The 24,069-nt window shown below is 36.3% G+C and overlaps 3 protein-coding genes across 9 annotated transcripts in view; 2 read left to right on the top strand and 1 right to left on the bottom strand.

Moving 5' to 3' along the window:
* Positions 1 to 57: 57 nt before the first annotated feature.
* ints12 (integrator complex subunit 12) lies at positions 58 to 5,731 on the bottom strand. Its single transcript, XM_079853199.1, has 6 exons — positions 5,252 to 5,731; positions 5,002 to 5,169; positions 4,735 to 4,919; positions 2,568 to 2,727; positions 2,162 to 2,314; positions 58 to 853 (listed from the first exon to the last, which is right to left on the bottom strand). Exons 1-6 carry the CDS (start codon positions 5,405 to 5,407, stop codon positions 245 to 247), a joined length of 1,431 nt encoding a protein of 476 aa, XP_079709325.1. The 5' UTR covers positions 5,408 to 5,731; the 3' UTR covers positions 58 to 244.
* Positions 5,732 to 6,483: 752 nt separating this feature from the next.
* Positions 6,484 to 19,503, top strand: g3bp2a (G3BP stress granule assembly factor 2a). Of its 2 annotated transcripts, XM_079849813.1 has the most exons (14): positions 6,484 to 6,547; positions 6,918 to 6,942; positions 7,399 to 7,516; positions 7,615 to 7,696; positions 7,789 to 7,962; positions 11,175 to 11,265; positions 13,827 to 13,929; positions 14,105 to 14,291; positions 15,680 to 15,781; positions 15,899 to 16,001; positions 16,103 to 16,162; positions 16,313 to 16,438; positions 16,559 to 16,677; positions 18,177 to 19,433. In XM_079849813.1, the coding sequence occupies exons 1-14, from the start codon at positions 6,539 to 6,541 to the stop codon at positions 18,456 to 18,458; spliced, it is 1,581 nt and encodes a 526-aa protein (XP_079705939.1). In that variant the 5' UTR covers positions 6,484 to 6,538; the 3' UTR covers positions 18,459 to 19,433. The 2 variants fall into 2 exon arrangements, with proteins under 2 accessions (XP_079705939.1, XP_079705940.1); XM_079849814.1 differs by lacking the exon at positions 6,918 to 6,942 and having other exon boundaries at positions 6,492 to 6,547; positions 18,177 to 19,503.
* Positions 19,504 to 21,609: 2,106 nt separating this feature from the next.
* Positions 21,610 to 24,069, top strand: part of uso1 (USO1 vesicle transport factor) — a 31,648-nt gene continuing 29,188 nt past the window's right edge. For 2 of the 6 annotated variants that reach the window (XM_079850985.1, XM_079850984.1), the window contains exons 1-2: positions 21,635 to 21,863; positions 22,502 to 22,588. In XM_079850985.1, coding sequence (XP_079707111.1) covers positions 21,798 to 21,863; positions 22,502 to 22,588 — 153 coding nt within the window. In that variant the 5' untranslated portion in view covers positions 21,635 to 21,797. Of the gene's footprint in view, positions 21,864 to 22,501; positions 22,589 to 24,069 lie in introns of all 6 variants that reach the window. The other 4 variants (XM_079850988.1, XM_079850987.1, XM_079850989.1 and 1 more) reach the window with 4 other exon arrangements.

The raw sequence follows: 24,069 nt of genomic DNA, 5'->3' as shown, positions 1-24,069 counted from the left end.
AATAAGTATTTAAGTAATTGTAAAAAGGTAAAAAAATTACAAGATTCAATTTTTCTTAAAAAAAGGTGTTATTTATTAAACACATTAAAATGAGCAGCTTGTTTTCAATAACGTGAATGGTTTTGAAAGAATGAGGTACATCTTCAAACCAAACCGCTTCAGAAAGACCAGTAACATTCAAGTATATGATTTGAAAAACCGGATTTGACTTGCTGTTTAACATAATAGCTTGGCTTCGTCCTACTCATTTCTTCAGTTTCTTCTGTGCTGCTTTCTTTTTCACCATCTGCAGGCGTTTCATAGCATTGAGCTGAGATTCCTGGGAAGTGGGCGCCTTGCCATCAGCTGAGGCTTTTGTTCCACTGCTGTTGTTATTGTTGTTGCCACTACTGCCACCACTATTGCCCCCGTTGCCCCCTCCATTGCCTCCAGACCCACCATTGCCTCCCAGGCTGCTAGAGGGTGCTGCCCCAGGTGACAAAGATCCAGTCACAGTCATTTTTCCCAAGGTATCTCCACTGGCTGAACGGCTCAAAACCTGCTTGCCAAGTGTGAGTGGAGGGGGTGGTTTCATAGGTACCATGCTGGAGCCATTGTTCCCATTACCACTTCCACCACCGCTGCCTCCTGAAGGTTTATTAGCCAGACCTGGCTTAACATTGGCCAGTGCAGAGAGCCCCACAGGTTTAGAGCCTGAGGGAGGTGGGGTTGATTTACTGCTACCTGGCTGACTGGTGCTCAATTTGGTACTGGAAGGTCCAACATTTGAAGTCTTGGTAAAGGCAGCCCATCCTGTAAGGCCTTGGGGTAAAGATGAGCTACTGCCGGAGGCGTTTCCTGATGCCGCAGGCGCCTGGACAGAAGAAGAAGAAGAAGAAGAAGAAGAAGAAGAAGAAGAAGAAGAAGGGAAAAAAAAAAAAAAGTACTTAATGAGACTTAATAACGGACATCATACATTGGCGTACTGATCTCTTTTTGATCTCATGCCTTTCTCACAGTATATAAATAAAACTAGATAACTATAGAACTGGATGTTTTCACACTGAAAATTCCAAAAAGAAAAGGTGCACATCAAATACCTGACTGATACACTTAATTAACATAGAAAAAACAAAACACAGTGCAATGTTAGATATTCCCTGCACAACTGTCCTTACATACTGGAGGGTGAGGGGCTGTCAGACCTATCAATGGCCTATCGATGTTGGATAACAAAATAACCTTATAAAGTTCATGTATTATGGTAGAGTGCAAAGTATAGTCAGTGTATAGTGTGCCATTTGGGACAGTAGATTTTTCCAGTATTTTATTTGAGCTTTTTTCTATTAACTTAATTACTGACCATTACATTAAAGCCAGCTTGTGATTTTTCTTAGACTTTAAAGGGATAGTTCACCCAAAATGAAAATTCTGTCACCATTTACTCACCCTCATGTCGTTCCAAACCTGTAAAATTTTCGTTCATCTTCGAAACAATATTTTAATGATATCTGAGAGATTTCTGTCCCTCCATTGACAGATCAGGTAACTACTACTTTGATGCTACAAAAAATGCATAAAGAGATCGTAAAACAAATCCATGTGAATTGAGCAGTTTAGTCCAAATTTTCTGAAGAGACACGATCGCTTTATATGATGAACAGATTTAATTTTAGGCTTTTATTCACATATAAACATTCAACTCACACATCAGTTGATGTAAACAGAAGCTCAAGCATGTTTGCTCAGTGTGTGAGAACTAATGAGTTTCATTCTTGTGTGTTATGCAGGTTGAGCATTTATGTTCGCTGAGAAATGTTATAAAAAAAAGAATAAAAGTCTAAATTCAATCTGTTCATCATATAAAGCGTTCAAGTCTCTTTAAGATCAAGATTTGGACCAAGCAGCTTGATTCATACAGATTCGTTTTACGATCTCTTAACTTTTTGAAGCAACAAATTGGTAGGTGCGTAGCTGTCAACGGAGGGACAGAAAGCTCTCAGATTTCATTTAAAGTAAATGAATGAAAGTCTTACAGGGTTGGGATGACATGAGGGTGAGTAAATGATGACAATTCTTTTCATTTTTTGGTGAACTAACCCTTCTAACTGTTCAATTGACACAGGTACTTTTGAGTTTGAGACCCCTGGTCTATAGTCTCTACTTGTGTGAATACACTCACCTTCACCTCTGTTCTCTTAAAGGCCTGGAATGAACCAGTCGTTTCAGGTTTAGGCTTTAGTTCAGCTTTCTTCACTAGTGGATCTTTCAACATAGGTACAGCTGTTGCCAAAGCAGGAGCTGGTTTCTGTGGAGGCTTCTGAGTCTTTTGGGCCTGAGACATTAAAAAAACCATCATATTGAGTGTTCCTACTACACTGTAAAAAATTATTTTTCGACAAATATTATTGGAGAATGTTTTACAAGAAAATACTACTTCAGTCTTTCTACTTCAAAATGTCATGTTAATTCAATATTACTTGCTGTTTCTTTGTGAAATTTATTAGCAATTTCTGAGTGAAAAAAATTTCTACACCAAAGTTTTTCAGTGTATTATATACAATTTCTTATTGTCATGCAATTCTCACCATTCGTTTCATTTGCCTGGTGCATCGAGCACAGTACCACACTAGCCGTGGGTCATTGACATCCTTGTCAGTAACTTGAGGTTTGTGACACTCCTGATGATACAGATTATGACACTCTTGACACTCCACTAGTTGATTGCCAGAAGTGACCGTCATTTGCCTGAGAGGAAAGAAAGCTGGATTAATTTCACACATACAGTCATGTGAAAAAGAAAGTACACCCTTTTGAATTCTATGGTATTACATATCAGGGCATAGTTTAAAAAAAAAAAAACATCAGGTATTAAAATTAAGTAAATACAACCTCAGATGAACAACACATGCCATTATATCATGTCATTATTTATTTAACAAAAATAAAGCCAAAATGGAGACATCATGTGTGACAAACTAAGTTCAGTCTATGATTTAATAGCCTGTAGAACCTCCTTTAGCAGCAATAACTTGAAGTAATAATTTTCTATATGACTTTATCAGTCTCTCCCATCGTTATGAATAATGAATCTTCCTCGCTGTAGAATGATGGACTTAAAATTGTTTGGATCATTGCTGATGTCTTTCCTCCTTGGCATTGTGTTAACACACATCTGAATGCTCTAGAGCAGCAAACTGCCAAAACTTCTGCTTTTATAGAGGTGATCATGCTTGCTGATGATCAATTAATCAAAGACATCTGATAAGCAGCGTCTGACTACTACCTACTTACCCTCTTAATTCCTATGGATGCAGTAAGTGTATACTTAGTTTGTCACACATTATGGCCTAGTTTTTGTTAAATAAACGAAGACACTGTGTGAAATGTCATGTGTTGTTGTTCATCTGGGGTTGTATTTACCTCATTTTGAGACCTGCCAAGGACCAGATGATTTCTTTATTATGTCCTGTTATACATAAAACCAAATAATTTAAAAAGGTGTACTTTCTTTTTCACATGACTGTACATGGCTCATCAACAGTGACATGAGACAAATACATTTCCAAAAAGGTTTATCAAATATACTGAAAAGGCAATACTAATATTATTTAATATTGATACACTTTTCTATATATTGTTTTATTTATTATAATTTTGAATTAGCTTTTATTTTTGTATTTTCAGCTTTCATTTTAATTGTAGGGTAAGTTTCAGTAATTTTGTACTTTTTATTTCAGTTTTGGTCATAGACTGACAACTATGGACGTAGTGTCCGTGAAGTCACCCGTATTTTTCTGAAGAGCATTTTTGAAGCCCAAAGTAGGCGGACCCAGCCGTGGCCATCTTGGTAGCACGTCACCGTGCATCACTCCCGGATAAATGAAAATGGGCAAAAAGGCAGGATTAGCTGAGGACACGTGACGCTAACAGACAGCAGACAAAAAGCTAGTAGTGATAGCAGCGCCAATTCACCTGTCACTCAAGTGGCCATGCCCTTAATTAGACAGAACTTTAGGGCTTAATATAATTTAAACGGATGAGTTATAAAAGAATTCACCCCCTCACAGTTTACATGAAGGGCAAATTCAGCTATAAAACCACTTTTTGCACCAGGCTGTAAACACATTTTTTTCTGCTGTGAAGTTGGGCATTTATATGGGATTGACTCTCTTTTGCATCCAGCCTCTAGCGGCCAGTCGATGAATTGCAGTTTAAGTCACTTCCGTGTTGGTTTCAAAAGAGAGACAGGCAGGTTGCCGTTTGGTTTTGGTTTTAGTTAATTTTTTGTACTTATTTTGAAATGCATTTATTTATAGTAAGAAAGTAAGTGGCTTTTATCCAAAATGTCTTTACAGGCTCAGTTAAGCAGGAGTAGCTAGTTTAAGACCCGGTTTCACAGACAGGTCTTAGATTAAGCCAGGATTAGGCCTTAGTTAAAGTAAGACTTTACTTACTTTAACTTAAGTAGCTTTTTTTTTTTTAAACGTGCCTTAGAAAAAACATTACTGGTGTGCATCTTGACACAAAACAATGGCACTGACATATTTGAAGATATATCAGTGCAAGATGCTTTCAGTTAAAACAGCTCAAACATACATTTTAGTCTGGGACTAGCTTAAACCTTGTCTGTGAAACCAGGCATCCGTGTCACAATGGTGATAAATCATGATCCTTGTGGGGTCCACTCCAAACCAGTAACCCTCTGGTAACCAGGCCTTAGTTTAGGCCGGTGTGATATTCTCCATTACTCACCGACAAACCACACAAGCAAGACCCATTTCCATGGCAAAGTCATCAGCGTTGGTTTCATCAATGTCTGTGAAATCTGGGATGGGAATGTCCTTGGTTTGAAAAGCAATCGGAGCGGGATGACTGTCCTGCTTTTCCACACGAGGTTTTTTAGGTGGCTCCGCTCCTTCTCCAGGATCAACCCTAATCTAAATATCATATGATCTTTTATTAGGTTGAGCTTTTCAAGTTATATCATATTTACAACAATAAACAATAGTGCAAAAAAACCTTTTCCAAAGATCTTTTCTCGCTCTCTTTTTTGGTCTTCTCTGAGCTACTGGATTTACTGCTGCTGCTGCTGCTGCTGGTGATGGATGATGATGATGATGAACTGGAGGAGGATTTGGAGTCTTGTTTGGTCATTTTTGGTAATGACACTTTGCTCACTTCGGCTTCCTAATGAATGGAAAATGAGACACAAATTAAAACATCTAATAATTAAATTCCAAACATAAAAATACATTTGTGATTTGATCACCTTCAGTGATGTCCTATAGATGGAGTCACTGCCCCTGGCTAAAGACTCATCCAGCAGGGCCTTAAGTTTCTCTGCTGAGTCTTTGCTCTTGGAGTGAAGGTACCCCAGTCCCTTCAGAAAGATGGGGTCTAGCTCTAGACTTACTGTTCCAGCCATTGCGTAGCAGTTATTATAATACTTTACATAAGACAACGAATCAGCCCTCTTCCTATGGAAATTAATGTGGTGTAACGTTATACACGAATAACATTAGATAACCCGCATTTCTGTCTCGTACAATCTCTAGTATTTTAAAGATAAACTAAGCAACCAGAACCGATTGACTCGAGATTAACGTTTTCCAGCTTTTGTCTAAAACACGTTTTATAAACAGTAGAAAATATTCTTCTTAGCACTGATTAATTAAGTTTGCAATGAGTAATTTGCTGCTTGAAATGGTCTGACTGCCTACCTATACTTAATAGAAATAGCTGCTAGAACGAGTAGAAAGCGCTTCATAAAATACGTAAACTGAAATGGGAGGGGCTTAGCAGCAAGACTGTTGTTTCTAATTGGTCAGATGGATCCATTTTCAGTTCTTCTTTTTTCTAATAAACACATTTCCTCAGTATTTTGAATTCAAGACAATATTTAGAAACTTATAACTGACAAAATTATTGTCCACATAAATGCTGAAGCAAGGTGCACGGTTTTGTCACATGATAGTTGTTACTTTTCTTACCGTTTACTAGACTGGGATTATTTATACACACACAAAAGAGAGAGAGAGAGAGAGAGAGAGAGAGAGAGAGAGATAATTACGTGTGCGGAACTCATGAGGGGATCAGACAATATTCCTTGGAATAAACTGAGTTAAATGCTATACCAGGAGAAATTTCTCTAACAAGACAAACAACTTCTCAGATCTGAATGTCTCGAATGTGCCTCACTGGAGTATCCTGCTTTCTGAGCCGTCAAGTGCCCCCTATTGGACGATATATTTAATAGTGATATTTGCAGTCTTCTCGTCTAGTCTCCTTTTTCTCTCTTATGACGCTTTGTGTTTCTTTTAAAACATACCGATATAAGCGATGCGTTTCAACTATCATATTCAGCCACAACACCCCACACAAAATATATCAACTTCCAAATGATTTATAAATACCACTGTATATACAGTTATTAACAAATAAAAACAACAGCCAAAAAATGGGATCGTGTCAGTGAATTTAAAAATCAAATGAGTCGGACAATTATAATTGTAACACAAGGAAATGCTACGTAGTGCGTAAAATTGTCATATCCTCGATGAAATGGGTCAGTAAAGTCTTATGATGAACTCTTAAAACCCTGTTCTCATATAGCCATCTAAGGCTATTTATTTAAAGACAAATCGTGTCGATTATAGCGTTGTTGACAGGGGTCGGAAGAATGCGTTGTTGGAGCGTCACAATTGTGCTGTCGAGTGTAAGAAGCTGATTGGCTGTTGCCAGTGTGACGGGGGTTCTTGTCCCAGATCGCAGGGGTTAGACAATAAGGATCCAAACAGCAGCATTTCCATTAATAACACAGCATATATGGCATTTTTCTCTCTGTGATTTCAAGCAGCTGGCGCTGACATACACACACAACTGTTATAATTATATGATACGACTTAATAATTATTCTTATTTATTTAATCACGTAGATAAATCAAATAAATCCCAGAAAAGGTAAGTGTCTCAAATATATAAACCTTAAACCATTTCAGTTAATTTTGACCTGCTTAATTTCTCTCTAGTCGATCAGAGATTTTATAATATATATATATTTATTATTTCGTATAGATTATGTTGATTGTGACATTATTGACAGATATCAGAGAGTAAAGTTGAAAGATTTCTTTGTCATTTTTTTAACGAATTGTATACAGCACTCATGTAAGCATCATTATAATAAATTAAATGAGATACATTTAAAGCATTCTTGGAATGTTAATGATAGTACAAAGGATGATAAATAAATAAAACACTTTTGAATGATTTTAGGGTTATTTTTTCTTTATTGTTATCATTAGTTTATGGTATCTATTGTCTTGTTTTCTAATATATTTGGACCCCGAGTCTGTAAAAAAAGTTTGATGATGATTAGCTATTATTATTAGCAATATTTTTTTTCCCCCTTTTCAGATTCTGACTTTTTTAGCAAAGAAATGGTGATGGAGAAGCCCAGTCCCCTGCTGGTAGGGCGGGAGTTTGTGAGACAGTATTACACACTTCTCAATAAAGCGCCAGACTTTCTGCACAGGTATGCGCCATAAAAATCATCATTTCATCACTTCATAACTTCATATGTCATGGCATTTTTATCTGAAAACTTTTATATTCAAAACTCGCATAATTCAGATTTTATGGACGAAACTCATCATATGTCCATGGTGGACTGGATTCGAATGGAAAGCTTTCAGAAGCAGTCTATGGGCAAGCTGTAAGTCTTAATGTTAGTCATTTGTTTATGTGTAACCTGTGAAAACATCCAAATTATAAAGATATTCACCAGCATTTTTTCCTCATCTGTAGGAGATACATAAGAAGGTAATGTCCCTGCAATTCAGTGAGTGCCACACAAAAATCCGCCATGTGGATGCCCATGCCACTTTGAGTGATGGTGTGGTTGTCCAGGTCATGGGAGAACTTTCCAATAATGGACAGCCCATGAGGAAGTTCCTACAGACATTTGTGCTGGCTCCAGAGGTGTGTATAATAATAACATGCCATATGTAGTCATCATACAATCAAATGCATTATACAGTACCCATAAAAGATATTGACTCCTTGAAAGTTGTTTTTCATTAAACCTCATAGGATTTTTTTTTGCAATTGATTACTGCAGATACATTTCTACAGATTTGTTCGAAATGTATTGCTGTAAACACCAAAGAAACATTTGTATAGATATTCACCCCAAGTTAATATGTAGTAGGTATGCAATTTGTGTAGATAGATACAGATTTGCACATATGGTCACTGGAATTTTTCTTTGCAGAACAGCTCAAGCTCAATCAAGTTGATTAGATATGATGAGTGGAACAGCCTTCATTCAAATAATACACCCACATATTCTGGACTCGGCCACACCAGGACATTAAATGTGCAGTAAGCGATTTCTGACAAACACTGGTGATATTTTAAAATCAACACCCAAAAAAACACAGCCCTACCCAAAAGAAATGCACCTCTCCATTCATTGGCCGCTACCAAAATAAAAAAACACGCTATGCAACACAAGCAGTCGGCTCATCAGACAGCTCGTGCAAATATGGATAAATCAGCTGTGATTCAACAGCAACAGCATATCTTGGTTCTGTGAAATAGCAAAAACCAATGTTACTCATGTATTGAGCAGAAACAGTGTAACCTCTCCAGTGCTGGAAAGCTTTTCCAGTATTAATGCCTTAAGTCTTAGATCTGGCCAGATCGTAACCATTCTTTTTCCAATTACATTCCTCTACTTTTTCTCTTTGGCAATGTCTCACCCATCTCTCTTTCTACTGTTTTTCTCTCCTCCCCTATCATGAGCGGATACGCCCTGAATTGCTGAAGATTGTTTTGGTGCTCGTTTGATCAGTCCAGTCCACTTGGTTTTTTCTCCTGTTTACACAGCCAGGACTATGTACAAACACTTTTTTTTCAGCACACACAGAGAACAGGCATCTAACAAAATATTCACAAAATTGTTTATTTCAGTGTTGATTTAAATATTCAGTAGCGTTTCTCAAAAATCGCTTACTGCACCTTTAAAGGTCCCGTTCTTCGTGATCCCATGTTTCAAACTTTAGTTAGTGTGTAATGTTGCTGTTAGAGCATAAATAATATCTGTAAAATTATAAAGCTCAAAGTTCAATGCCAAGCGAGATATTTTATTTAACAGAAGTCGCCTACAGTGAACGGCCCGTTTGGACTACATCCCTCTACTTCCTTCTTTAGTAGGGGGGGGGGGGGGGGGTTGTTTGGGGAGGTTTTGGGGTAGTCCTACGATATTAGACTACATAGCCTATAATAAAATGAATTTTCAAACCTGAACCAAACATATTTTTATTCAAAGATCAACAGTCTGTCATTAATATTTAGTCTGCCACAAAAAAACAACATTAAAATCATGAACTCAAATGTCATTGTGACCAAAAAAAAAAAAAAAAAAAAGACTGTTGAAACAGTGCGTAAATCAGACATTTCAGGCTATAGTCTAACGCTAATAAGCCTTATGCAAAAAGTATTATTATGACGAAATTGTCGGTCATTAAATAAGAAAACTAAATAATTGTGTAGATGATTTGCTTTGTGTAACCCAACATCAGACATAAGGCCGAAGTTTTTTTTTTGCACACAGTGCCGCGACCAATCAATCACTCCTTTACGACTGGCTGCCTGCACATTCACTGTACTCGCGGCTGCGACAACTCGCGCTCGCTTATCAATGCATTTTAATTCGCGCCTACAGTATCTTTGTAGTACTTCAAAAAAAGACAAAAAAAGATGCTGCAGCCAATGAGCAGCCGGCGGGGGCTGGCTGCAGGACGACTCAACCTCCACGGACAGTTTTTAATGTTTTATCAGACAATAACTACTCAAGAATTTGCTTTAGTATCATTTTCGGGACAATTAGGGCCGGATTCGGGATTCGGGACAACAGCTTAGATTTCGGGACTGTCCCGAATTTTTCGGGACGTCTGGTCACCCTACCGGGAGATGAAATTGTCCTGACAGACTGAGCGCGAGCTCATGAAGCTCCGCCCCCTGTGCCGTGCAGCAGAAGCTTATTTGTATTTAAAGGGCACACACTAAAACAGCTCGTTTTTCTGTGCCCCAAAAAATGACAATTTAAACATGCTGTAAAAAATGATCTGTTGGGTATTTTGAGCTGAAACTTCACATACACACTCTGGGGACATCAGAGACTTATTTTACATCTTGTGAAAAGGGGCATAATATGGGACCTTTAACATGACATTGTTTCTCTGGCTTTCCAGCTCAGTGGGTTCATTGTCTTCCTGGAAAAGCAATCTTGAAAAAGTGTGGTAGATATATTTGAAGGCATTTAATGGTTTATAGCCGCCTGTAACAAATAAGTTATTTTATTATTTATTATATATTATTTATTTAAGAAAATTTGTGTTTGAAAATTTAGTCAAGTTTGCCAATGTAAAGAAAAGTGGTCACATATTCAATTAGTTAAGAAGCGCAACATTTACACACACCACCACATTTATACGTTATTCATGAGAGACCCTGAATTTGTGATAACGTGGCAGGGAAGTTTGTTTTCACAGATAAGTTCCAGACACTGGATTCAATCTGTATACATTTATTTTAAGTTGGCTTTTCTTCCCTGTTGTGACGTATACATGAGTGAAACTGCTTCTCGAATGATACAAAATGTAGGGCGGGACTTGATTTTGGCGATCTGGAATTGATTGGATTATTGTCATTTGCTACTGTGGTGATATCATGTGAGTGACAGATTGTCAGAGGGGAGTGGTTATTGTCCTGCCCTCAATCCAGTTCACATGTCATCAGAGAAAAGAGGAGGAGGGCATGTAAATAATAATAAAAAAAAGATATGCATGGATAAATCATTTATAATATAAAATATACAGCAATATATAAAGTAATGCCATAAAAAATAAGATATGTCCATTTTGATTTCATGGAAACGTGTTAAAAAGCAACAAGAAACCTTTCACTGTATCATAAGACATTTATTCTGTATTTAAAAAAACAGCATCATTTCATTAATGTTTATTGTTAAGCATCTACTGTTAATTTTTCTCCATGATGCTAAGAACAAATTTGATATTTTGTTTCCTAGTATGGTCAGAATATTTGACATTACTTATATTTACTTCACCTGTATATCCAGTGGGTGAGCTAATCTGAAAGTCTTTTTCTTTTTAATTGGTGTTTAGGGTTCTGTGGCAAATAAGTTTTATGTTCACAACGACATCTTTCGATATGAAGATGAGGTCTTTGGGGACTCTGAGGCTGAGCTTGATGAAGGTTAGTTGAGAATTAAAGATCATTACATGTATACAGTTCTTACATTACAGCATCTTTGAAAAGACTATAGCCCCTCATATCCAAAAGTATTAGCGGTACATGTCTTGACTTTGGTATTTCTTCCCAATTGTTTTTGGCTAAGCTGCTCTGACTCCGTTACGCTTGGAGTCATTTCCTCCACTTTTACAATCTGCTTGGCCCCCAATGATTTCCAACTGCAGCTACATTTATTATTCTTGCTCAATCTGATTCTGAACTTTAGCTGCATTTAGTGAAAATTCACCTTTGTGCACATAAATGGTCTGTGGTTATTAATATCTTGTGTAGTTTTGAGATTGATGTGATATGTAGTTGCCTAGCAACAAGCAATTAAATTAGCAATATTCCTAACATCAACCCTGCTACCCTATTTGAGCTTGGAACTAGAAACTTAACCTTTTACATGAAAATCTCTCTCCACGTCAGGAACAAATGAGCTTCAAGTACCCATAAGTCTAACCTTGAAAATGTTTTCATTATTTTATGAATTATACATACATATTAGATCCAACCTTTACAAATCTTCTGATGAACCGCTTGGCCAATAAATTGACATTTTTTTGTCTGTCTGGACATGGTTTTATGTTTTTTGCAAAACCAAAATAATTTTGTTTGATATGTTTTAAAAGTTTATCAAAAAGTGTGGTTGTGTGGTGTTTGTTGAATTGTTAATTGGTTAATTGTTTAAAGTGTGGTGAAAGTTTATCAATGGAAAGCACTTTCTTTCTTTCTTTCTTTCTTTCTTTCTTTCTTTCTTTCTTTCTTTCTTTCTTTCTTTCTTTCTTTCTTTCTTTCTTTCTTTCTTTCTTTCTTTCTTTCTTTCTTTCTTTCATTTATTCATTTATTTATTTTATTTATTTAGCACTGCTAAATGCAACCAAGGTTTTCCAAAGTGCTTTACATTAAAATAAAAAAGAATAAAAAATAAAACATACATAGTAACAAATCACACACCACAGACACCGCATATACCACATATACAGCATTTTGCACTGATTGTAAATGGGCCAGGGATGCGGCAGAGATGCCACAATAGAGTGAGTTACAAAAATCGACACGTGATAGAACAAAAGTATGAATAACTCTTTCGAAATCTACATTAGATAAGAAAGGTTTAGTTTTTACCAGGAGACGCAGATTATAAAAACAAGCACATACCACCAAATTGATTTGCTTCTCCATTTTTAGGTTATCATCGATTTGGATGCCTAAATCTCGTACCGACATTTTACAGTAAGGCACCAGTGGGCTCGAATCTAAAAGGACCTTGGTAGGGTCATTTGGCTGGCCAAACACAATGACCTCTGTTTTGTTTTCGTTTAACATTAAGAAATGTATTGCCATCCAGTTTTTAACATCATTTAGGCAAGCTAAAAGACAATCCAAAGATTTCTTTCGAGTGTCTTAGTGGTAAACACAATTGAGTGTCGTCGGCAAAACAGTGGAATGATACTCCATGCTTTCTAAAAATGCCACCCAATGGGAGCAAGTACAAAGAAAAAAGTGTTGGAGAGAGAATAGACCCTTGCGGTACACCCCATGGAAGGCGTCTTTTAGTGGAGGTCGAATTTCCATAATTGAATGAAAAATACCTATCACTTACAAAGGATTGAAACCATTTCAAAACTGTACCCTTTAAACCTACTGTGTGTTCAAGGCGAAAGATAAGGATATCATGATCAATCATGTCAAAGGCTGTGCTCAAATCCAGCAACACCAGAATAACACTTAATGTTATACATCCCGAATGTCTTTGTGTGCTTTCTGTGTGTGTACGCGTACGCGTGTGCGTGTGTGGCCTGGTAAACCCTATGGCAAAATGTCTCCACAAAGAAGGCAATACTCGAAATCCTTGTCCTTGTGGGGACATTTTTTTGTGCTCATGAGAAAAAATAGCTTATAAATCATAAAAAATTATGATTTTTGAAAATGTAAAACTGCAGAAAGTTTTTTTGTGATGGGTAGGTTTAGGGGATAGAATATATGGTTTATAAAGTATAAAAATCATTATGTCTATGGAAAGTTCCCATTAAACATGGAAACCCAATGTGTGTTTTTTTCCCCTCAAAAGTTTACTCTTAATTATTTAAAACTGCCATTTATTACAGTAGCCAGAGCAATGCACAAATTGTTGCAGCATTTTCCTTCATGCACAAAAAGTCACTCTACATCTAAAAAAAAAAAAAAAAAAAAAAAATTAACACGGACATTCCTTCTATCCCAAATGGTATATAGTTACAAACAATTTGAGATGGGTTATAACTTTGGAAGGATGGCAAGGATATACTGTAATCAGTCAAGGCTGGCTTTTTATAGATGAAACTCAACCACACAATTGCAGAAGTCACCTACAAGCTTTTCACTGGTAAATTCCTATCTCCAGCAGCTGTATTATGTGAATTGGTTCCTTTAGAGCTAGAGTAATTAAGATGTTTTAAAGCAAGGGGATGGTACTTGCTCATGCAGTTTTTTTTTTTTTTTTTTTTCAACGATTTACCTAAATAAATGTTTTGCTGGGACAGAGTCAGAAGAAGAGACTGACGAGCCAGAAGACAGGCAGCCATCACCCGAACCCCTCCAGGACAGCCCCAGTAATGCAAACTGCTATGAACCCCATCCTGTGAGGTAACCCACATTTCACTTTGAACTTAAAATGAAAGCCTACTTGGACTATAACTGTAGATGATTCTCAGTCCAGTATGGTACTGTTGGGTAAATATCTTGAAAATTGTAAATCGAAGCTCTGTTTGAATTTTAAGAGTTGTCTAATGGTTTTTGTCCTTCTCTTTTTCACCTTCAGCTGTAACAATGGTGTGGAAGAAGCTCATGAGGAAGCAGCTATGGAACTAGATTCTGAAGTTGCCCCAGAACCCAAGATTGAGGAGCCGAAGCTCAAGGCAGAAGAGAAGGTTGTAGAGGAGTTTGAGGAGAAGGCACCATCTCCTGTTCCTATGGAATCACCACCTCACATACAAGAACCACCTAAAGTAATTTTTGACGTTTAGTGCCATTTCTAAAATGTAGGTAATTTAGGTTAAAGGAGTCATAACCTGCAATTTTCACTTTTCCACGAGAATCAATGTATGTTATGATTGCCTAACGATTATACACTGGCCGGGAAGCCGATATTTAAAAGTGAAGCGTTTGTTTACCTCAGGGTAAATAAACCAGCGCACGTGCACGCGCACTCAAATACGAGATTTTGATTTCAGCCCCGTCTTGACGTCATGACGGGGCAGGATATACCATATATGGACACCGCAAACCTATGCCGCGGGAAGCCCGCCCCTCTCCCCCTCATATTCAGTTCAGTCGAGAAAGATGGAGAAACGAGTACACACCTGAGTTGCTCTGTGGTTGACTGCCACAAACAACATGTAAATGTGTTTTCTCTACCAAAAACGGACCAAACTATCAGGGACCAGTGGATGAAATTCATTTTTAATGACGCTGTCCCAACAACCCTTTCAACTGGCTTATCGTTAGGAGTCTGCGCTAAACATTTCACACAGGAATCATACACAAATTTGGGGCAATATCAGGCGAAGTTGGCCTCGAAGCTCTGTTTGGAAAAAGGTGCAATTCCAACCATCAGAGACTTGCCTGAAATTGAAACGGTAAGACTGAGTTTTTATTGCTCTACTGTGTGTAACAAACAGCAGCTAACTGCTAATGCGGCTATTGTATGCTAGCGGGAGTATTAGCTTCGAGGTAAACATGGAGAATGGCTGCTAACGTTACTTTGCAAACAACAAATGACTGAGATCATCATGAATTCGGCTATTGTATATTGCCGGTCGCGGCCAGGGGTGCGTTTCCCGAAAGCATCGTTGGCCAACTATGGTCGCAAGTTCATCGCAATGTCCATTGAACTCTAACGTTATTGGTAACGACGGAACTTGCGACCATAGTTGGGAAACGCACCCCTGGTCGGGTTCATTCATAACTTGCGCCATGATGTCATTTTGGAATGATATGCTAAAGCGTTACCTGCGTTGTCAACCCCCCTCCTTCCTGCCACCAATCAACGCGCCCCTCATTTGCATTATTAAAATGACCGTCCACGACAGCCAAAATATCGCATCAGATCTCGCGAGACAATAATGCCTTCAGAAATAAGGGTCTGAGGAGCTCTGTGTTTATTTTTTTTCCACTTTTCTTTTTTAGAAGGGCCTGAAAGACTATAATACAGCAGTAGGTATCCAAGGTAATACTAGGTTATGACTCCTTTAAAATGTATAGGTATTTTGATAATTTGATAGTTAATGTTATTTATTTAAGAATACACAGTAAAATTAGTATTAAAATTTCTAGTAGTATATTTATACTATTCCTGATAAGTCATGCTGGGGTAAAATGATAATGTCTCTGGCAGACTTCTTCTTGGGCCTCTGTGACCAGCAAAAATTTGCCTCTCTGTGGGACTGTTCCATCCTCTGGAGGTCAACCACATGTTGTTAAAGCACCAAACTCACAGGTAGCCACTTATGAATACATTCATATCTTTCTTTCTCAATTTAATAGAATGCTGTTGACCCAGCATAACTTGAACCATGTTTCATTCGCATGCTATCTTGATTTTTACTGTTATCAGCCCAGAGTTGAGACCAAGCCAGAGGTGTCGTCAGCTACAATCCGTCCGCGTGACCAGCGCATCCGTGACAGACCTTCAGTAACCTCAAGAGGGCCTAGATCTGGTATGAATCTAGAATAGAATACTTATAAAGCAATGCTTCCATACAACTTTGTAATTTTTATTTAGGAATTGATGTGATTCAATTACACTATTTCTCATTAGATGGTATCTCATCTTCCGAATCTCAAACTGGGAAACCGCATTTCAGCTTTGTGAATAAAGGTAAATATGCCTTTCCATTGTGAATATGTTGTAGCTGTTTTGTTTGGGCAATGCTGCTGTTTGTTGATAAAGAAAGACTGATGTTGTTGGCCCCTGTATACTGTAGTCATGAATGATGAAAGCTGATGAAATATCTTGGATGTTGCTTAGGAAGGGGCGAAGAGGCGAGTGAAATGGACAGCAGAAGGGTTGTCAGGTATCCAGACAGTCATCAGCTGTTTGTTGGAAATCTCCCTCATGACATTGATGAGATTGAACTCAAAGACTTCTTCATGAGTAAGTTGTTTTTTGTTTGTTGTTTAAATTGTCATGGTAACCATTGCATTGATCCTTGTTCTCTCATATTTATTAATCAATCATCTTCACATTGGATTGTTCTTTGTCTCTCCAAACTAGCATTTGGAAATGTTGTTGAGTTACGAATCAACACCAAAGGCACTGGAGGAAAGATTCCCAACTTTGGCTTTGTTGTCTTTGATGAGTCTGAGCCGGTGCAAAGAATTTTAGGAGTCAAAGTAAGCAAAGCTATTTGTCTTTTGGTAAATGTATTTAAAGCGTTATTTTAAAGGGATGCACTGATTTTACAATTCTGTCCGTCACAACGAGACGTATTTTATACATAATAAGATATCACAATTTCGTGTTTTGGCTGATGACCTATAAATGGTCTATATTTAACTAAATACAACACTAAAAAAGAAATGCTATAGTGAATATAGACGTCACAATGCACTGTATATGATTTGTTTTATGATTAAGTGGATTTTAAGTGAGTAAAAAGGGTAAATGAGCTTGAAAATTTGTATACGTATGCCCGCCCTGTCCACTGCAGTCGAGGAGGATATTATCAAAATGGTTAAATCTTGTCAATTGAATTATTGCAAAGCACCGTAAGACAGGTACTGTCCAGAATGTAAAGCTCTTTGCTGGTCAAAGAAGACTACAGAGCGTTTTGTCACTAGGTTGAGCATTACCACTATATGTGACTACTTCAAAATAACTTCCAAAGTCATGGATGAGATATACACTTGTGAGGAACCTCCAATTTAATTTTTTACTGCAAGGCAAGTATGAAGGATCTGTCTTGATATTGACTGTCATTTTTAATACAAAGATCCCATACAACACGCAGACAACAAAAACTTTAGAAATTACACATAACACAATGTGTAAAACTTATTGAGCAATGATCAGACTGGCTGCTGTAATTAAACAAAAAAGGAAGAATCAAATGAAATTAGTTATTGATTATATTAAAAAAAATATTTTTTTTAAATAATTACTTGAAATAAAAATAAAAAAATAAAAAAAAGCGTAGTTGCTCATTTTAATTTCAGCTAAAGTACTAAAATAAATTAAAAACGAAAACTTAATAAAACTATATAGACATTCAAAACAACAATAAAAATGACAAAAAAACAAAACAAAATTACTGGAACTTGAACTGAAAATTAAAATGAAAACTATAATATAAAAGCATAAAATAAAATAAAATTCAAAATATAAACAAAACCAATGATAGTATATCAATTATACTAAAATAATACATTATACTGGTCAATGTATGCTTTATTTCCTGTAAGCTTTTTGTCTTTCTATGTCTTTGTCTTTGTCTTTCTTTTTTTTTTTTTTTTGCGTTGTAAAATAAAACCTATATTCCATAATAAGCTGTAGTTTGCCTTTTATGCCAGATAATTTTGTCAGTTAAATATCTTTATCAATTTTAGCGTTTTCTTCTCTCCAGTTTAACTCCACATATTTAATAGCATACTCAAACTTGTAGGGTCATTAAAAACAAATATTGTGCAAATATCCCTTTTGACCACAACTCTATATATATCCCTAAAAAGTCGATGTGATGAATGGAAAAAAAACGTCTTGTTTCGGCATTGCTGAATGGTACTGATAAATTGGGCATCCCTATACTTTTCTTTGTAATACATTTCTTCAGGTGTAAAGATGTGGTATTGAGAGAATATTTCATAACTGAATCCACATGTCATTTTGTGATTAGCCAATCATGTTCCGTGGTGAGGTACGTCTGAACGTGGAGGAGAAAAAGACGAGGGCAATGCGTGAGAGGGAAACCCGTAGTGGAGGTGGAGAAGATCGTCGGGACGCAAGACGTAGTGATCGTGGTCCAGGAGGGCCGCGTGGCATTGCCGGAAGCAGCATGATGCGAGACCGTGATGGCAGAGGCCCACCTTCACGTGTCACCACCGTACCTAAACCAGGCATAGCCTCTGGGAGGGGCACGGCTTCAAGTGAGGGCCGGTTTGCTCCTCAGAGGCGTTGAGAGGATGTAGTACAATGTTCAGTTATTACGATATTGAGAAGTCTATGTTAAATCATATACATACTTTTTATTTCCTTACTCCTTATGTTGTACACTTGGATTTTTGCCTTAGGAATGTCAGCTGTTTCATGTGAAACAGATCAACAACTGGAACAACCTAATGACTCAAAACACACGAGTCACTTTAAATTGGAATTGTGCTGCAAATCCTCTGGTTTGTCATTTATCAAATGGTAAAAATTACAAACTTGATGGGGAAACAAGTCAGGTGTATTCAGTGCCGTTTGAATTTCTTTGACATTTCGTACTAATTAACTTCCAGTTGCTATTGGTGTAAAGTATGCAGATTGAAAGAATTAGTTATTTTTTTTTATACTTTAATACATATTATTTCGGAAGTTACACTAATCAGCTCATTAATAAGATAAATGTGAACTAACAGTATTTCATTTAATTGTATTGAACTGTCAAGAGAGAAGTACAAGAAAGGCTTTAATTATGTGTTCTGAAAGACAGTGAGAGTGCAGACAAGATGGTGTCCTCTCTCCTATTTTGTTTATGTGTTTGTCTTTTTTTATGTACATGTTTGACAGCATTTTATGTTCTGGTTCTGCCTGAATAAGTGAATGGAGCAGCAATAGAAGCAATTGTAAAGTGTAAAGGTACCAGGATTTTTGTGTAAAGGTGTTTTGGATATATGCTGAATGTTTTTCTTAAGGCAGAGGCACTTTATCAAATTTCATTTTGTTTTTTCGCCCAGTTTTCATAACTTTAATCTCATTTTGTGACATGAGTTTCAGTTTACACCCTAGGCATTGTTCTTCTTTTTTATTAAAACATGACAGATTTATACAGGGTACAGAGAAACATGGCTGGTGTATTTCTCACTTTCCCAAACTGAATAGTTTTGCATACATTTTTTATTGAAATTATAATAATGAATAACATTTTAAATATCACTGATTAGAAAAACTGTTTTTCAAAATGCTTATTGTAAATCTCTTTTTTTCCAGACACACGTGAGCTGTAAGAGACTTCATTTTCTGAACATTTTGTACATTTGTTTTTTCCTTCCAGTTAGTAGTTTATGCCTTCTGAAGTGAAGGCATTTTCTTGTGTTTATATATATATATATATATATGTAGAGTTCAGATGCAAAAGCCTCTAAGTGCCATCTGAAATTTTCTTCTAGAATGGTCATTTTTATCAAGCTCGTATATTTAAGTTCAGTCATTTCACTTAAATCGCAATGAAAATTACCTATTAATTGTCATTTAAGTGAAATGACTGAACTTAAATATACAAGCTTGATAAAAATGACCATTCTAGAAGAAATTTTCAGATGGCACTTAGAGGCTTTTGCATCTGAACTCTTCATATATATATATATATATATATATTTGATTGATATCCACACCCATTTTCACCTTGGTCATAATGAGGAACGTGAATGCTGTTCTTCATGAATTGGAGGAACCATAAGTACAGTAGGCACTGTTTTCATTTTGCAGTGTTAGTCTAAAATTTGCACTGATTTTGTAAGTACAGTTTGATGTAGCGCTATTTTTGATGTTTAATGTCTTCCGTGTCAGGTAGATTGCACTATTTGCAGTATTTCTAGGACAATCTTCATCAGGGACATTGCATTTCTTTTTTTATTTGTTCATTTTTTGGGGGACAACTTGTTCTCTATAAAAAGACATTTTGGCTGCAGATGCATTTACTTTTAGAAGATTTTGGAAGAAAGTATGCCAATATGTCCTGCCTAGAGCCTTCTTTCCCCATCCACTCTACCTAGTTCTTATGTGTTCGGAGTTTGGGACCTGGAACGTTTTAATTACTGTGTAAATAAATGCCACAATGGCCTTTCTATTTGGACTTCAAGCACTTCAATCAGCCAAATACTTTAAATGTTTGGATCACAAGAGAGAATAAAGACATTATACCATAGGGCTTGGTCAAATAACTGTGCTTTTCAACCCAAAATATGCATCAGACTTTGTTTTGTTTTGTTTGTTCATATCATTTAATCATTCTTTTAACCCTCTAATCCTAATGCAAAATATTTTCTTTGGTTTCCTTGCAGTTATTGTGACATTTATAGATGCTCTGTTTATAGATGTAGTTTATTTTGGTGGAACATGAACATGGTTTTGTATTAGCTGGTGGTTACCAAATAATTTTCTTTGGACTGCATATTTGTATGAGTAAAATCTGTTGCAACTGAGTGCTTATTTTTACTGGGATTTTTTTTTTTTTTTTTTCACTTTCATTAGATTTCAATGTGTTAAACTTGACATACAATAAACAGAAATCTGTGCAGTGCAAAATCTTGCAGCACTTGCAGTCTGTTTATTTAGACTCATTAAAGAAAGAATTATCAGCATGTTTTTTGTTTTTGTAACAAATAGCAGATTTGGCAAATTTAGAAACATTAAGAAAATAAAATATTCTTTGGGGTTACATAAAATTCTGAAATGAATGAAGCAATTTTTAGAGTTCAAGTACTTCAAATATCAATATCTAAATAATAATAAAAAAAAGAATGTGTTTTCTTTGAAAAAATACATTTATGATTGTAAAATTGTGCAATGAGCAGCAATAAAATAACTATAAACGTAATGTAAAATGGGTCTATTTTCAAAGGGTCACCAAGGACAATGGTTTGGCTAATACAGGTTTTTTATTTTTTTTTATTTTACTAAATTAGAGGTCAATCCAAAACACTGCAATGAACACAATTTCAAAATAAGAGGATAATTGTTTCTTCAATGTGATGACAAAAGGAGCAATTGGGTGAAATACTGTCTTTAAACTATAAGTTTAGAATTTTCTGGGTCACAATTATGAATAAGTATGAAGGAACTTCACCAACTTTGTTAAGCAGAAATTTTGTGGAAAAAGCCGTATTTCCATCCCGTCACTAAATGTATTATTCCCAAAATGTATAAAGTCAGGTAAAGCGATGAAGGCCTTCCAATAGGTTTTTTTTTTTTTTTTTTTTTTAAAGGAAAAAAAAATATTATTTTTTTGGTAACATTTGAAAAGCTACTTCACACATGAAAGAATAGAGTCAATTAGAATGGTGTTTGACTGTTACTGTCTCTTTAAGAGACCGTCACTGACGCTGTGGTCAGCCACGTATCGCCACGTCTCTACGCATGCGCGTCCGAGTCAGTTCCGGGCTGGGTGCTGGTGTGTTGAGAGATCAACATCAGGCAGCTGCTGATTTTAATGACATTTACTTTCTGCCTGTCCTTTGGAATCTGTTATTTAATTGACGTTTAATCTGTCTGTAGATCAACGTCTAAAATATTACTACAGCGGACACATAGAAAGATGAATTTCCTCAGGGGAGTAATGGGGGGGCAACCAACAGGCCCACAGCCGACTGGAGCAGAAACAGTGAGTTTAATTAATGCAAAAACAAATAAATATATTTGAGAATGAATAAAAAATGTATACAGTTTATAAGCAGCTGAAAGCAACTGCTTATCGAGTCAATGACACTCGTAAGATAATGCTTTCAGATCAGTAACTTTAGTTGATATACTGTACACAGAAATATGATTAGATGTAGCCTATATGAACCAGTGTTTAAAACATTTCTAAATGACACTTCCAAATGAGACAGTGTTTATGCTTGAACCTTGATGTAAAATATGTTCAATTACACTGTATATGATGTTTGGTTTGTTACCAATAGTCTTTGCACAGTGTTATTTTTACCATTGTGATGTTTCCAACTAAATTTTCGTTAACACTTTATATTACAGTGTCCTTGAGGCATATGTTACATGTACTTACCATAGTAATAAAAGTCAATTATGCATAATTACATGCAACTAACCCTCAACCAAATCCTAATCCTACCCTAACCCTATAGTAAGTACATGTAGTTTATTAATATTACTCAGTACTTAAATATATAATTACACTGTAACAATGACACTTTAAAATAAAGTGTAACCAAATTTTCTGTAGGGATAATGTAGCTTCACTCTGACAAGGCATTTACCAACCGTTATTGTGTGTCTGTTCAGATTCAGAAGTTGTGTGACCGTGTGGCTTCATCCACCCTGTTGGAGGACCGAAGAGATGCTGTCCGTGCCCTTAAATCTCTGTCCAAGGTGACCAGCAATTAATGCTTGTCATGTTGATGTTTGTTATTGAGCTGTTGTAATTATACACTGCCATTTAAAAGTTTGGGGTCAGTAAGGAAAGAAATGAATGCTTTTATTCAGCAAGGATACTTGCATACATTGATAAATAGTCTCAATAAAAGATTTCTGTCAAATAAAATATGTTCTATTGAACTTACTATTCATCAAAGCATCCTGATTTAAAAAAGTATCACTTTTAATAATTATAAATGTTACTAGAGCGTCAAATCAGCATATTAAAATTATTTCTGAAGGATCATGTGAAACTGAAAACAGGTGTAGGCTAATGGCTGCTAAAATTCAGCTTTGCCATCACAGGAATAAATAAAAATTTTAACCATTTTCAGATAGAAAACAGTTTTTAAATTCTAATAATATTTCATAATATTACAGTTTTTACTGTATTTTTGAGCCTTGGTGAGCATAAGATTTTTCTTTTGCAAACATTCTTATAGACTCCATACTTACTTTTGAATGACAGTATGCTCAATAATATTGAAGCTGTATGTAATTGAGCAATAAGGTACAAGAGGTGTTGCTATATAGGCTTGTGATTATAGCCACAGTTAAAAGCCGTTGTTTGCCACAGTGCTCAACAACCTCTTTATCCATGCATATATTCAGTATTGGAATTTTTGAGTATCTTTTTCTTATTGCTTTTAATATATTTCTACATAAAGATTTTTCTTAAAGACCTCCTGTGGTGAAAATCAAGTTATTAATGTTGTCTAGGCCTATATGTCTATATGGTGTTTTTAATATGCTTTAAGACAAACCATGTGCAAATGCACAAGTCAATATGCCACTTTATGCGTTTGCTAACAAGTCCCCCTGTAGTCAATAATTGTATCCCTTGCTGATTATTTTCTCCTTAAAACTGCAGTGATCTAAAGACAGTCTTGAAAATGCAGTCTGAAATCGCTGGTGTTTCTGACTTCACAAACTACCCTGTAACCAATCAGGTCAACGTGCCTGCGGGCTTTAGCATATCTTTACTATGGCGTGAAGCAAGGGAGTCTCAAGAGAAGCCAGGTTATGTCATTATTTATTCTGTTGATATGTAAAATCCGGAAGATTTAGCAATATAGCGGGTGTATGATGTATATTACAACATTATGATGAACTACAGTGAGGAAAATAAGTATTTGAACACCCTGCTATTTTGCAAGGTCTCCCACTTAGAAATCATGGAGGGGTCTGAAATTGTCATCGTAGGTGCATGTCCACTGTGAGAGACATAATCTAAAAAAATTATTTGGATGATACAGCTGCAAATAAGTATTGAACACCTGAGAAAATCAATGTTAATATTTGGTACAGTAGCCTTTGTTTGCAATTACAGAGGTCAAACGTTTCCTGTAGTTTTTCACCAGGTTTGCACGCACTGCAGGAGGGATTTTGGCCCACTCCTCCACACAGATCTTCTCTAGATCAGTCAGGTTTCTGGG

The sequence above is a fragment of the Squalius cephalus genome (assembly GCF_949319135.1).
Source record: "Squalius cephalus genome assembly, chromosome: 2".
Classification (NCBI taxonomy): Eukaryota; Metazoa; Chordata; class Actinopteri; order Cypriniformes; family Leuciscidae; genus Squalius; species Squalius cephalus.
This window is presented reverse-complemented; position numbering and strand designations above follow the sequence as displayed.

Coding starts and splice junctions, on each gene's coding strand:
- g3bp2a (XM_079849813.1), top strand. Junction 7,697..7,788: donor AAGCAGTCTATGGGCAAGCT/GTAAGTCTTAAT, acceptor CCTCATCTGTAG/GAGATACATAAGAAGGTAAT. Junction 14,292..15,679: donor ACATACAAGAACCACCTAAA/GTAATTTTTGAC, acceptor TGTCTCTGGCAG/ACTTCTTCTTGGGCCTCTGT.
- ints12 (XM_079853199.1), bottom strand. CDS start 5,407: ATGGCTGGAACAGTAAGTCTAGAGCTAGACCCCATCTTTCTGAAGGGA. Junction 5,170..5,251: donor TCTATAGGACATCACTGAAG/GTGATCAAATCA, acceptor TCCATTCATTAG/GAAGCCGAAGTGAGCAAAGT. Junction 854..2,161: donor TTAAGAGAACAGAGGTGAAG/GTGAGTGTATTC, acceptor TCTTCTGTCCAG/GCGCCTGCGGCATCAGGAAA.